The 15,890-nt window shown below is 36.4% G+C and overlaps 1 protein-coding gene across 4 annotated transcripts in view; it reads left to right on the forward strand.

Annotated features, from left to right (window-relative positions):
* Trim33 (tripartite motif-containing 33) overlaps positions 1–15,890 on the forward strand; it is a 79,478-nt gene that overhangs the window by 27,494 nt on the left and 36,094 nt on the right. For all 4 annotated transcript variants that reach the window (XR_003954429.1, XR_375607.4, NM_053170.3 and 1 more), the window contains exons 2-5: positions 3,523–3,641; positions 4,038–4,182; positions 4,595–4,727; positions 14,759–14,875. Coding sequence is in view for 2 of the 4 variants with exons in the window: in NM_053170.3 (NP_444400.2) it covers positions 3,523–3,641; positions 4,038–4,182; positions 4,595–4,727; positions 14,759–14,875 (514 nt within the window). In the remaining 2 variants the exon portion in view is untranslated. The remainder of the gene's footprint in view (positions 1–3,522; positions 3,642–4,037; positions 4,183–4,594; positions 4,728–14,758; positions 14,876–15,890) is intronic.

Genomic DNA, 15,890 nt, shown 5'->3' on the forward strand with positions numbered 1-15,890 from the left:
TATGCTTCTCTATGGCTCTCCATACATTAATACTTTTAGTTAACCTTTTCCTATCTTCTGTCCTCCATATCTCTGCCTCCTATCCCTGCTTAAATCTTTGCACTCCTAGTAGTCTCACTTCTGTTTTCATTTCATATGTCTTCTACTTTTACTGCCTAGCCCACTTTATCCCCATTCCTGTGGGCTTTTTTTTAGTAACCTTGCCTCTACATACACTCTACATAAACATACATACACATATATTACTTAAGCTACTTTCCATTAATTATTTATAATTAACTTCTCATCAACTTAGTTTAAAACTTAAGCACTATACTTGAATATGCTATAAAATTTAGAAGCTAGGATCAGACAGACGGGAAGTGGTAAAGAGTTGTTCCTATGTCCTCACTGCTTTCATGGGCATTTGGGGGAGGGGGTTGTTGAGTTTTGTTTTTGTGGATCCGAAAATCTTGAAATTCTCACCCATACTTTAGAATAGTTATTGTTAAAGTATGGAGTGAGGTCCATGAGAATTGTGGCTTTCATGTGACAGTTCTGTTAACCTCTGAGAGTAGCCACTGGCTGAGCTGCTTGTACAGATTGACTTTCTAGTAACTGGGTTATTCTATGTCATTCAAGTTCTAGGTCCTCAGTTAATGAGTACATTTTTTTTTTTCTTTTCTGTTCCCCCTTCCCCCTTCCCCCTTCCCTCTTCCCTCTTTCTTTTCTTTCTTTTTTTCTTTTTTTTTTTTTTTTTTTTTTTGATTGACTCCTTGGTTTGGAAATAGTTTTAGCGTGGCACCCTTAAGAAAGGGAATATCTTTTTAAAAGTTGTGATCTTACAAGTGTGCATTCATATAATATGATTGAACATGCTTTAAGAAAGTTTAAGCCTATATAGCATTGTTCAGTTTTCAAATGTTAAGCCTTTTAAGTCTTAAGAACTCTTAGTAAATATAATCTTATTCTATATTTTACTGATTTTTTTAAAGCTAGTAGTACTAAAAGTTGTATGGCATTTCCTCCAGTTTGAAAACGCCATTATCATATGAACTAAGAGAATGTAAAGAACAGTATTTTCTGCCAGACCTGTTCCATTTCCCCATTTTCTATTTTAAAATATTACATTTTGAAGTGGAATATTTTTATATCTGAAACAAATATAATAAATGAAATTAAAGTAGGGACGGAGTTTAAAAGACAATTAGTGCTAGGTAACCATGTTCTTAAAGCACTCTTCCTAAGCTCTTGGCTTTTAGCTACTTTTCAAAAGGCCGATACAAGCAACTCCATCTTTTTTGGCTTGTTTTCATAGTGTGTGTATGCCTCTGGGAAATACTGTAAAACAGCAGTTCTCAACCTGTGGGTCTCAACCCCGTGTGGAGTGTCAAACAGTTCTTTCACAGAGGTTGCCTAAGACCATTTGAAAACATTAGGATTCATAACAGCAGCAAAATGACGGTTATAAAGTAGCAATGAAATAATGTTCTGGTTGGGGGTCACCACGACACAAAGAACTGTAGCACAGGGCGTCAGCATCAGGAAGGCTGAGAGCAACTGCTTTAGAATGAGGGTGTGTGTACTGCCAAGTGGATGAAAAAAGGGGGTGGGGTGAGTCTTTAGTTGTCCAGGCTGAGTGTCCACATTCAAGTGATTCTTGTGCATCAGCCTCCTGAGTAGCTGGAACTACATATGCTTCCCAGGACACCTGGATAGGTTGAGAACTTTGTTTACATTTTCACTTTCTGTCAGAATGATTGTATAGATTCTGCGGTTTGTGTACTTTGCAATTCTTGGAGACTTTGTTATACCTTGGTCTTTACATATGGTGTTTTCTAGAGTTGTGTGTTATACACCATAAAGAACACTAAATTTAGTCTTTGGATTATATTTGTTTTGTTTTGCTTATTTGTTTGGGGATAGGGTCTTGCTATGTAGTCCAGACTGGCCTTGAACTTAGGATGATTCTGTCTCTCAGGTTTTAGGATTAGCAACACCTTCCATCATATCCAGCATAATGTCTTTTATTCTTAAGCTATGTGTATGTGTGTTTGTGTGTATGTGGATATGTGCACATAAGTGCAGGTTCTCTTGGAGGCCACAGGCATTGGATCACCTTGGAACTGTAGTTACAGGCAGTTTTGAGTTTACTGACATGGGTGCTGAAATCATACCCAGGTTCCCTGGAAGTGTGGTCTGTTCATAACTGCTGAGCCATATCATCAGCCTAGACCATGTCATTTGTGTTGTATATGCACCTTCCAGTGCCATGGTTGACATGCCAGTAGTTTGTTTTATTGATTTCTGCATTAATTTTTAATTCCTTAAGTTTCATATATTACCTCAGCAGTTTATCCTGTCTAATAGATAGTAAAACATGAATAGATAAAAGCATGGGTGCTTTTTCTCCTACAATCGTATAGATTATATTAAGTACCAAACTAATCTTTATAGAATGCTTGTTTATTTTCTTCCTCTTGCGTGAAGAGCTTGATTTAGAATACATACACCTCGTACTCTTAAAAGCTCTGGAGGAACGTCGTCAGGACTGATTGCACAGGTTTTGGGTGAAGAATTCATTCATTGTCTTCTTAGCTTTTAGTGGGTACCTTTCTTGGCACATCATTCTAGTCTTCTGATTCAGCTGTTGTGCTGTTGCGTCTGCGTCTGAGTGCTAGAGTGGTGACTCAGTGGCTAAGAATGTTTGCTCTTCTTCCAGAGGACCAGAGTTCAGTTCCCAGCATTCATCCAAGGCTTAATTAAAACTGCCTGTAATTTCAGCTCCCAAAGACCTAACACCTTTTTGTTTTTGTTTTTGTTTTGTTTTGTCTGTTTTCTGAGACAGGGTTTCTCTGTATAGCCCTGGCAGTCCTGGAACTCACTCTGTAGACCAGGCTGGCCTCAGAAATCCCGGCTGCCTCTGCCTCCCAAGTGCTGGGATTAAAGGCGTGCGCCACCACGCCCAGCCCCTAACACCTTTTTTTTTTTTTTTTTAAATCTCCTTTGGGTACCTGAATACATACACACACCTGCCTCATTCTTACAGGTTCACTCTGAATAATTCAGAAATCATTCTATATTAAGCACCTTGATGAGATCTTCCTCCTCCCCCACCCTTTTTGAGACAGGGCCTTAATTATGTAACCCCAGTTGTCCTGGAACTATGCAGATTAGGCTGGCCTTGAACTCAGAGATTCGCCTACCTCTGTCTCCCAAGTACTAGGATTAAAGGCATGTGTCACCACTGCCCAGCTGCAGTTTCTTTTATCCATTTATAGGCTTTGAAAGATTAGCATTTCTTTTAGGACTGTCAGCTAATTCTGTATTTTAATAAAAATTTCTAGTGGGAGCATTTTAATACATGTTTTCCTTTCCCAGATGGGTATCATTTTTCTCCAGGGAAATAACTCAAACTGCTTTGTTCATGTCTTTGGTCTTTTTTTGTAGTACACAAGTGGTTTCCAAATGGGCTTTATGCAGACTTTCCTGCTTTTCCTTTTGAAGAACATTAACCCCTGCTTCCTCTTCTTTTTTTTAAAGTTGGTGTAATACGGTGTCCAGTATGTCGTCAAGAATGTAGACAGATAGATCTTGTGGATAATTATTTTGTGAAAGACACATCTGAAGCTCCTAGCAGCTCTGATGAGAAATCAGAACAGGTATGCACCTCAGGTTCTCTCTATACTCATATATATTTTTCTTGTGGTTAAATGTAAATTATAAGAAACAATATTTAAGTAATTTAGGTACTTCTGCTATAGCTCTATCTTTCAAATTAGAAATAAAGATTACTCTTCCACACCCTAAGACTTGGTAGAATAAAATAGTTATTATTTAAAAAGTTAAGTTTTATATAGATTTATGTTCTGAATATTAGATTTTTACCTATCTAAATGTTATTGCTAAAGAAATGTTTTTGAAGATTAAATGAATAACAGTGATTTTATGCTTTTGTATAATTAATGGTTTTTAAGAGCAAGTTACAAAGTTTTCAGTTATTTTGTTAATCTACATTTGGCAAATGTAATATAGATTAGTGTTTATTTCTTTTTTAGGTATGTACTAGTTGTGAAGATAATGCAAGTGCAGTTGGTTTTTGTGTAGAATGTGGAGAGTGGCTGTGTAAGACATGCATTGAAGCACATCAAAGAGTAAAATTCACTAAAGACCACCTGATCAGGAAAAAAGAAGATGTCTCAGGTACGATACATATAGTTGCTGTCTTGCTGTTTTCTTAAAAAAAAAAAAAAAAACTTGTGCATATGTGTATGTGTACACATATGTACACACCTGTGTATGTGTATGCCATATGTATGCATATGTACACTCCTGTGTGCCGCAGTGCCTATTTGTGGATGTCAGAGGACAACTCAACAGGAACTGGCTCTCTCTGCATTTGAGTCCCAGGGATTGAACCAGGCTTGGCAGCCTGTGCCTTTATCACTGAGATGTCTTGTTTGTCCCTGTACACATAGTTTCAATGACACATCTAACCGTTTGAACTTAGAAATAGCATGTTTACTTATTTATGATCTTTGAATACTAGCACTTAAAAAAATAGAAAAAATTAGTCAAAAATCTTATTGTTTAAAAATGTTTTATTTTGTTACAGAGTCTGTTGGAACATCTGGTCAGCGCCCAGTGTTTTGTCCTGTACATAAACAAGAGCAGTTGAAACTATTCTGTGAAACGTGTGATAGATTGACGTGTAGAGACTGTCAACTTTTGGAGCACAAAGAACATAGGTATAGAAGTCATAATTCTTTACTGAAAAGTATTAGAAATAGTACTGATAAATTTATTCTTAAATATTCTCATATTTTGTCTTGTGTATTTAAACCCAGATTTTATTTCTTGAAGCAATATATGTTTGATAAGACAGTATTTTTCATGTTCATATCTAATTACATATGTTATTAGTGTGGATTTGTGTTAGTAAGATGGTAGTTATTTCCTTGTTCACTAGTTTTATGGTTGAAATAAGGTTTTTCCAAATGCAATATATTTAGGCTAGTGGCTATGTATGATATGAAAAGGTAGTACTTGTATGGAGGTGACTGTTAAACGTTCTCATGCATACCATGTTTTAATAGCTAAGCATAAATACACTGGTTTCACATTTGATGTATAATTGCAGGAAAGCCATATAAATAAGCACTAGTTAGTATAGTTACTGTTAATGCATAATTTTTTATTAACCATATTTTACCTGAATCAGCAGTATTTATTCATATCTTTGCTTCATCAGAATTGTATTAGATTTGTAATAGATTTTTTAATTAGGCACACAACAGAATTTTTACAAGCTTTCTCACTTTCCATGGCATCTGTTTATTACAAATAATAGGTGTAATAGTTTTATCTACAAAAGCTAGAACTATCCAGAGTTTTTTTAAGAGTAGGTTGTCTAAATGGATGAAAGTACACTTTTCTCAGTGAGAGGGCAGTAAATAAGTATCTACTCCAAACCTCAACTAATCTATGTGCTTCACCTCCTCCTCTTCGTCTTTGAATGAGCTCTTGCTGACTTACCCAAGCTGGTTTCTATTTTATAGTCCTCTGTTTCACTCAGACTCCGATGCAGCAGGGATTTTTAGGAATGTACAAGGATGCCTGGAGTGAATATTTTTCCTTTTTTTTTTTTTGAATATTTTTCTTAACTGTATGTTTACTCCAGTGAATTTATTGAGTTCACTGAATGTCATCTAATTGCTAAGTTATATTTTATGCTGGGCACTTTTCTCAGTACCAAGTGCTCATTTGGTTCATGAAATATTCAGGTGCTGGTGCTATAGCTGTGCAAAGGTAAAAGAACCTGCTGTCAGGAGGCTTTAGGAATTTGTACAAGTGGGAGAGCCATGAGTACCAGTGCTTATGCTCTAAGTCTATATGTTCATTTCTTCCCATAGTGTATAGAGACTACAATACTACAATATATAAAACAGCTCACATTTGATTATATCAAAGTAATGCCCTTTTAGTCAAGAGAACTCTCACTGCTAAAAGGCATTTTCTAGATCTTTCTAGCTTTAATTTGTTATATTCAGACATATCTCATGTCTCTCATCTGCAGCCTGACCAGTGTTGTACCTGAAGTGACTAACATGTGGAGAACTTTACCTTTAAGGGCAAATCACAGTGTTATTTGTCCTCTCGTTATCTTAGTAAGGCATTTATTTATCTTTGTAACAGCTTCAGCCAGATTTTCCCTCCCTCAAATTTCTTATACATTGTTTGTTTGCTTGTTTACTTATTTATATGTTGATTGATTGATTGGTCAGTTTTTCAAGACAGGGTTTCTCTGTGTAGCCCTGGCTGTCCTGGAACTCATTCTTTAGATCAGGCTGGCCTTTAACTCAGAGATCTGCTTTCCTTTGCATCCTGAGTACTTGAATTAAAGGTATATGTCACCGCCACCCCGATGTTTAATTTTTTTTTTACTACAGTTAATTATTTGCGGAGGGGGTGTAAAGCTCAGCATGGAAGCCAGAGTGTAGCTTTGCAAATTTGTTCTCTCCTCGTATCATACGAGTCCCAGAAATTGACTAAGGTTGTTAGACTTAGCAGTAAGTGTCTTTATCCTGCTGATTCATCTCTCAGGCTACCTCATTTTATAAAATTGTTGGTGAAAAGCATACGAAAAGAGAGATGGTATACTCTTCCCCGTGACAGATTATCTTCCCTTTCCACTCCCTTTCCACTTGAAGATTAACTGTGGTCTATTTCCTTTACCAATATTATATTAATGTGGTCTTGTCTTCTGTTGTTCCCTGCTTCTCTTTGAGATGGCCTAGAACTTGCTGACCTCAAACTTTACTTTTCCTTTCTTCCTTCCTTCCTTCTTCTTTCTTCCCTCTCCCTCCCCCTCCCCCCTCCCCCTTTCTTTCTTTCTTTCTTTCGTTCGTTCGTTCGTTCGTTTTTCGAGATAGGGTTTTTCTGTGTAGCCTTGGGTGTCCTGGAACTCACTCTGTAGACCAGGCTGGCCTCGAACTCAGAAATCTGCCTGCCTCTGCCTCCCAAGTGCTGGGATTAAAGGCGTGCGCCAACACTGCCCAGCGACCTCAGACTTTTAAGGATCCTCCTGCTTCTTTTTCCTAAGTGCTGAGATACTAAGTGTTCTATCCTACCCAACCTTAATGTTTGGTCTTGAGTATGTGGGGGTGGGGGTAAACCTTTTCCTTCTCCAACATTCAGCTTTAGGTGTTTTTATGTTTTTATATGTTTGTTTGTTTTATTCTCAGTGTGATCAGCTCTCTGACACCAAGTAGATGTTCTTTAATTCACTTATAACACCTATATACCTGGAGTTTGTTTGGGTCAACTGATTAAAAGTTCTTTCCTACTTCAGATACCATTGTAAATTGGGTTATGATTCACACAGCACTCTAGGATTTCCTTAATTTACAATTGAGAAATACGACGATATTTTTAAATACAAATGAATAGCCACATGATGAGATACATAGGGCAACTCTAGGAGAAGGGATGTGTTTGTTAGTATACATATGTTCTCTGACCTACAAGTTCCCTACATTTTGCCTTTTTAAAAAAGATGCAGATTCCTTAGCTAGGCATAACTGTAAAATCATTGGTCATTTGTGACCAGCCCAGTCTTCAAGCCATCCCTTTTAAGTTTAGAGGGACAATGATGAAGTTCCCTAGTGATATAGTACTTAGAGTGTCCCCCATTGTTAAGAGAAATACCACAATACCACATCTTGTGTTTTCACTTTCATTTTGTTTCTGACTGTTTGCTTTTTGAGGCTGTGTAATCTAGGCTGACCTCAGAATTGCTTGGGTAGATTATGCTGGCCTCAAACTTGCTGTCCTGCCATAGCCTCTCAGGTTCCACATGTGCCATCAGCCCAGGCTTGCCAGCCCATTGTACTTTGCCTGGATGTATGATTGTGGAAAGTATTTAAAAAGTTCTGTCTCACCAGATGGTGGTGGCACGTGCCTTTATTCCCAGCACTCCAGGGCAGAGGTAAGCGAATCACTGAGTTAGCCTGGTCCACAGATTGAGTTCCAGGATAGCAAGGGCTATACAAAGAAACTCTGTCTCAAAACAAACACCACAAAAACTCTGTTTCCCAGTAATAAAAAGAAGTTATACCTGGTCTGTCTACTTTGAGGCCTGTTATGTTTTTCTGCATTTACTTGAAGTATGTTCATAAAATTTCAGTAGCAACAACAAAATACCTTGGTTCATTTATAGTAGGAAAGGTGTAAGTTTCAGTGTACCATACTTTATATGATCTTACTTCTATTTTATTCCTCACCATCTGTCCACAAGACCCCTTTTACTTCTGATACCATTTTCAAAATGTAGTAAAAACCCACATGTAATTGGCATACTTTGCAGAGTAGAGTGGTGGCGACCTTCTAAAGAGCATGCTGGCCACTCAGGCCGTATTTATTGTCTATAAACTGATATTTTGCTCATCTAGAGTAGTTTGATAGATCCTAATCAAAAGATGCAGCAGCTCTTCAGTTGATTCCTAAGTTACCCTTGTGGGAAAGGGGGACTTACTTGCTTACAGAGATAATGAGTACTAGTTTGCATTCTTCTATAAAAAATATTTACATGTTATAGGATACTCTAGTGGAATTTTCTTTCTACATTATAGTTTCTCTCAGGACTTGGACATGTGACAGTTATTTCAGGTTTCAGGATTAATTTATCTCCTCCAGGGACACAGCCTTGACTAATGTCTATTAGTAGCTAACTTTTTCAAATGGTCTCCATTATCTCTCAGTGTCTAGAAGTTTCCTGCTCCAAAATACTAATGCTTACCATTGGGTTGTTCTTACAGGCTTTTGCCATAAGCTATAGTCTGCATAACAGTGCTGTCATATACTTCCAGAAGCCACATTAAGTGTATATCATGTATTTTGAGTGTGGTCCAAGAGTATTGAGAAACTTGGACTTATGCATTATAGATAGAACCTGCCTTTCTTCAGCCATCATTAAAGTATGGGCTTCTTTCAGGTTTCGCCCCCCACCCACCTCTTTCAGTTTGTGTGTGTGTGTGTGTGTGTGTGTGTGTGTGTGTGTGTGTGTGTGTGTGTGTGTGTTGGTTTTTCAAGACAGGGTTTCACTGTAGCTCTGTTTGTCCTGGAACTCACTTTGTAGGCCAGTCAGGTCTTAAATGCATAGTGCTTGGATTTTGAATTGGGATTTTTCCCCAGCACTATGTGGTGTGCAGTAGATGGTATGATACTCTCTCAGTAGTAGACAGTTGCAAAGGGCTATACTTTCTAGTAGTTGTTAATTTAATATTTTTTAAATTTAAATTTTTGTGCGTGAGAAGAGGGCATGTGTGTGTAAACAGTACATGTTTGGAGGTCAGAACAATGTTTCACTAGTTCGTTCTTTTCATCTTGTTTCTGGGACAAGGTCTCTTGTTTCTGCACTGCACTACATACTCTATGCTGTCTGGCCTATAAGCCCATTGTCAGTTCTATCTCTGCCTCATCTCACTGTAGGTGTGTGGGACTACAGTTATAGTGCTTTTACCTGCTCTGACACCTCCTAGCCTGCTGGAAATTTTACTAATGTTAAGGTGATATTAATAGTCCCATATGTAAAATAGACATCTTTTAAAATCCAAAAAAGTATCAAATAAATCCTGGGCTTTTTATTTAGTTTTTAGGATAAGTGATGAAAGCAATTTTTTAATCTGTGAAATACCATACTCAGCAGGCTATTTCTAAGAATTCAGCTATTTGGACAAGCCTTAAGAAACTTTGATTGAGTTTATTAGTGAGCCTCCATTGAGCACATATATTCACCATTGCATTTAAATCACTCTTAGTACTGTTAATATAGTGTATTATTACACTGGAGACCTGTCTGCAACAAGTCTCTTAACCAAATCATAACAGTAAGATGGTGATTTGAAATTACGCAGTAGATAATATATTTTAGCTATGAATTGGACTCTTATATGAAGGCATGGTACAGTTGACTCTTTCTACATAGAAACATGTTGGTGATGGGGAACCATAGTAAAGTGGGAAAACATGAGCAAGAACAATCACTGAGTGTGACTGTTTGGGCCTGTTTTATGCTTTTGAAGCTAAGACCATATCATGGACTGTTGAGGTGGCGGCATTACTTCTTTCAAGTGTTATTCTTTGTTAGTCTTTCTGACCCATTCACCTTTTAACTAGTCTGTACCAGGGTTGTTGTGCAGAGAATATATTCACACTAGCTGCTCTTTTTTTCTCTTTTTAAAAATTGTTTACTAGGTTAATTCTGTCTTAATAATGTCTGTACTTGGAGTAGTTATAGTGGTTTCCAATTAATATGTCAAGATTGTCATTCAGGTGAACTTCCATGCTTCTTTTATTTGTTTGGTTGTTTATTTTGTTTTTAGAGACAAGCTTTTTCTATGTAGTTCTGGCTATTTTGGAACCACTCTATAGACCAGGCTGTCCTTGAACTCAGATCTGTCTACCTACCTTAGCCTCCTCAGTGCTGGGATTAAACCCATTAGCCCCCATCATCTGGCTATCTATAATACTAGGCAGGTGAAATGTTCACCAATTAGACATGCTGTTCATCCTAGTGATTACGTTCAAGTAAAACAAATATAACCACATTACATTAAGTCTGTTTAAAATCATTTTTATTTTTGCTTTTTTTTAATACATTGCTAGTCTTTAGTTTTTATTCATTACTTCCTAGTCTAACTTTATTATGTGTTAGGATTTAGCTTTAACAACTGTTAGGACAGTGAGTTTTAAGACTCTTAGTGTGTTGGGTTTCCCTGTGACATAGTTCAGTATCCTTTATGTACTACTGACTTTTTAACCCTTCATGATATACAGGTGACTCTTGAATATAGAGGTTTGAAATGTGTGGACCCTGTTTACCCATGATTTTTTTATTTATGTTTTGATATTAGTGACATTCTGAAAGAACTCAGATAATATGTGTAGTGAAATATAAAGTAAAATAAGAATTATTTTGTCTGAATTATTATGTCTATGTAGACAGTGGTGGTCTTTCTCATTTATTACCATGAAATAAGTGTCAGTCTATTGGCAAAAGTTAGTCAAAACATAAACACCATTTCATGGTATTTACTCCACTTGAGAAAGATGTAAAGAAACATAAAGATTCAGTATTAAATCACAGCCACAAAACCCTACAGTTTAGCTGTAGCACTCAAGCTTTCTGTTTTTATTGGCATTTAGGTAAGTTCTTGGGACTAGAGTGCTTTGTGACATTAATCATCTCTGTGTGAACAGTTTATCTCTGGAGGATGTTGCCACCAAATCAAGTTGGTAAAGTAAGAGACTAGAAGAAAGAGGAATGCCATAAAGGATAAAGATAATTTGTTAGACTGAGAATGAAAATTAAAACTAGAACTACAGATTTTTAATTGGTTGTATTGGGTCATTTAAAAAAATGTCATTAGCCACTGAAAAATTAGTGTTAGCTAGGTGTGGTGGCACATACCATGAATCCTGGCATTTAGGAGGCAGAGTTTGGTGATCTCTATGAATGAGTTCTAGGCTTGGTTAGTAGTGAGTTCTAGGACAGCCAAAGCTACTGGATCTCAAAAACAAAACAAGCAAAAGACTATCTACTCTTATAGAGGACCTAGGTTCACCTTACAGCTGCCAGTGTCTCCAGTTACAGGGGATTCTGCAGACTCTTGCATATGTGCAGGCTTATCACTCATACACATAAAAATAAGTAAATCTTAAAACTAATGATGCTCATGGCAACTATTAGAGAATCTCAGTGTGCCATAAAATGGAGCATACATACCTAGAGTGAGTCTTTTTTTCTCTTGAAATGGTCATGCAAAGGTTGTATTCTGCTTACTATTCCTATCTGGGGTGAAGATGTTGTTTTATTTGCTCTCATCTTTTGAAGTGTCTCTATCACCATTAGCCTTTAGTCTACTGAGACTAATATTATATTTTATTCTTATGGCCCTAAGAGAGTACTATATTCCCAGTTATCATTCATAATAGATTATTTCCTGTAAGACTCATCATGTGTCTTGTCTCTTCTTTGTTCACACGTTGGTTTGCCATAAGTAGATTGTATCCTCAACCTCTTCTTCCACCCTTTTCTAGGTTCTTTCCCCTACAATTAGACCTCATTTGCCTTGTGGTCCTCTTAATTAGTCTTTTTCATGTTCTATCATTGGACCTTATGAGATAGTTCTTGCTGTTATTTAGCCCGTCCTTTCTCTCTTCTCCCTCCAGATCTCCAGGTTTTAAAATCATGCCATGATCTATAACCAATTACCATTGCTACTCTCTAAAAATGTCTGAAGTCATTCCCTTCATCTTAAAGATTGTGGTTTTTAACTCAGTTGTTAACTGTAGAATACTATTACCTTAGTGGCTGGCAGTTGCAATACATAGCAATTTCTTCTCTTAGATTCCTTAGTCTTTGTAGGTTTTTTTTTTTTCTTTCCATTTCCTGAGATAGGGTCTCTATAGCTCAGACTAGCTAACCTGGAAGTCACTGTACAGTCCCTGCAAATACAGCAAATATATGACATAAGAGATTAAAATCTTAGATCTGTAAGACACCACAAATAAGTCAATATGAAGGCCCAGGACCTCAAAATACTACAATGTTTATAAGGCCTGTCTTGTATACTTGGGCTGCACTAAATTTTAAAACATGAATTATAAACATTTTTTAAAAAAACTTTAAAACTTATCTTTACAATAAGACTTATGCTTTAAACAGATAAATAGTATAGAAATTTTACTTCATTATAGTCTGATGAAAATGCTGTCTATTCTTGACTAAAACAGCATCATGTAGTACATGACTGTATTTAAAAAATTAAAAAAAAAAGATTTTATTTTTATGTATGTGAGCACACTGTTTCTGTCTTCAGACACACTGGAAGAGGGCACCAGATCCTGTTACAGATGGTTGTGGCCACATGTGGTTGCTGGGAATTGAACTCAGGACTTTTGGAAGAGCAGTCAGTCGCTGAGCCATCTCTCCAGTCCTACAGCTCCCCTTTCTATCTATCCTCTGGCTCTTATATTCTTAAGTCCTTTTGTGATAGTATTTCAGTTGGGAGTTGTGATTTGGTGGCATTGATGCGGGTGTCTCATTTAGGGCTCAGCACTCAGTAGAGACTTATTCTTAGCACTTTGACCAGTTACAAGAATCAGCATTACTGCTGAGTATTGCAGGGAGAAGCTTTTCTGGTCAAGATGGAAGGAAGGTCTAATCCATGAATCTGAGCATAAATATTTAGAGAAGGAACAACTTGTTTAGCGTAAGAACAGTAGTAGGGTTCTTGACTAGGGCCTATGACCTCCCAAGCCATGGCCAATATGCAGTATGGTGCTCAAGTTCTGTCTGTGTAATAGACTTTAAAATCTGACTCCAATGTAATTGGTTACCCCAGTAACTTTTATGCCACTATTGTATGTACCAGTGGGCTCATCTAATTTTGTTGTTGTACTATTAACATTGCCTTAATTGACCTCACACATCACTAAAACATGATGCCTCCCAAATGTCAATTATTTTAGCATCTTTGACTATACTAACTAGTAAAAGTGCCCCGATCTCCTGCCTATGCTTCCATCTTAAAGAGTTTTAATTGTTTTTTTTATACTGTTTCATTTAGGTTTGATATTTTTAGTCTTCTATTTCTGTTGTATGATCTTCCTTGAGTTCTGAATTTTCGCATTCTGCTTAGAATTACTCAAAGGCTTCATGTTACTTCAAGAACAAAACAAAGAAATGGCATGCTATACCTGGCCCTTAATGTTTAGTTTGTTTTAAATTAGATTTTGTCCATATTTTGACATTTGAATATTCTTTGATCCTGTTGAAATTTCGGTAAGTAATGCACTAAACAGTCAACTGTTAGGATTTCTCTGTGAAGCTTTCCTAGGTCTGAAAGCAATTTTTTTAGACATTACATGTTTGGTACAGATTATATCTCATCACAGTGTGGTATATTTGTGCAGAACTATTACTATAATTTGAGCCATGGGGTCTTTTTACTTACATAGAAAGTACACTGAACAACAACAAAGAGACAAGTATGCAGAAGAAACTAGGAATTTGTTGATTTAATGAATAATTTATAAAATGAAGTCTATTATTCTAGTATCTGGTAGCCAAGGGCTGTGGACGTTAGTATTAAATCTAAATCTAAATTTCTAGTGTTATAATTAGAAAGTTTGAGCACATATCAACTATTGACATTGGTAGAGTAAAGCTACATTGGTATCTTTATTTGATAGAATTCCTTTGGAAAGCCTCATGAAACATAGCAGGTAATAAAACCAGATGCAACATGCATGTGCATTGTGACTATAGATCTATTTTAAAATGCTTAACTAGGTTTGTGGGAGTCCATAAGTTTTAGAGTATTTGCTTAGAACATGAACTTGATTTACAGAACTCAGTCATTGAGTTTATATACATTAGACTCGTAGCAGTGTTTGGGACTTTAGTAATTTTGTAATTTTGATGGCATTTTATTTAGTATGTTGTATTTTGTGACTTAAATTGTATGTATCTTATACAGGCTTAAAAAAAAATAGAATCCTCAGTTAAAACTTCTGATGTAAGTTTACACTTACAGTTTTCTGAGGAAATTTTTCTCTCATAATGGCTGTTTCAGGCAGATGGCATTAAATGGCTGTTGTAGTACTAGACAGGTGACCAGCAGATTATTTCAAGGTTGTCTCATGTAACTCACTTCCTAAGTCTTAATTATAAAGTTTCGGTTTCACATATAGTTTTTTGTTTGTTTGTTTTAAGGTATCAGTTTTTAGAAGAGGCTTTTCAAAATCAGAAAGGTGCAATTGAAAATCTGTTGGCTAAGCTTCTTGAAAAGAAGAATTATGTTCATTTTGCAGCTACACAAGTGCAGAATAGGTAAGCCTGTTGCATAAAAAATATAATTTTGTTTTAAAGTTTGTTAAGAAAGAATGCATCCAAATTAAACTTATTTTCTTACTACATTAGACATATGTAGAAGACACAATTTTTAATAGATGAAATGATACAATTTGAAGTTGGTGTATTTATTAACTAAACAAGTTTACAAAAATATTTTAAAATTTTAGGATATGTCTTTGATCTTCTGCCTTTTTTTTTTTTTTTTTTTTTTTTTGGAGACAGAGTTCTTCTGTGTAGCCTCTTGACTGTCTTAGAAGTCATTTTGTAAACTAAGCTGGTCTCAAACTCAAGAGATGTACCTACCTCTGGAGTGCTGGGATTAAAGTCATTCACCACCATGGCTGGGCATCTTTGACCTTTTATAATTAATAAGACTTCAATGTATATATTCTTTGAACTTGGAAAATGAGTTAATATGGAGGGGACTGAATTACAAAATTAAAAGCAGAGATTGTATAGAAAACACAGTGTTAAGACAGAAGGATGACTGGGGTTTGCTGCACACCAGCCTGGCTGTAGGCTTAGTGTGAGACCATCTCATGGAAATAAGAGGAAAGTTATAGAGCTGGCATCCAACATCTTTATCTGTCCCCTCCTCTGTGCTTACACACCACACACACACACACACACACACACACACACACACACACACACACACACGCATCCATGCAGATATAAAACATTCACGCATGGGTGTGCACTCAAAACAACAGAAATCCCAGTAGTGAACAAATATATTATCAAACAAGCATTCAGAACTACTTATTTCATTAGCAGCATTATGTATAAGATGAATATATAATACAGATTTGGTTTCCTACGTACTTAGCTACTATTACCATCATCCTCATTATAATTATTTTTAAAGATGTTCTTTTTTATTTTTAAAAGATTCATTTTGTGTGTATGAGTGCTTTGCTTGCAGTATATCTGTTTACCACATGCATTTCTAGTGCCTAAGGAAGTGGTGAGCCTCCATGTAGGTGTGGGG

The sequence above is a fragment of the Mus musculus genome, chromosome 3 (assembly GCF_000001635.26).
Source record: "Mus musculus strain C57BL/6J chromosome 3, GRCm38.p6 C57BL/6J".
Lineage (NCBI taxonomy): Eukaryota > Metazoa > Chordata > Mammalia > Rodentia > Muridae > Mus > Mus musculus.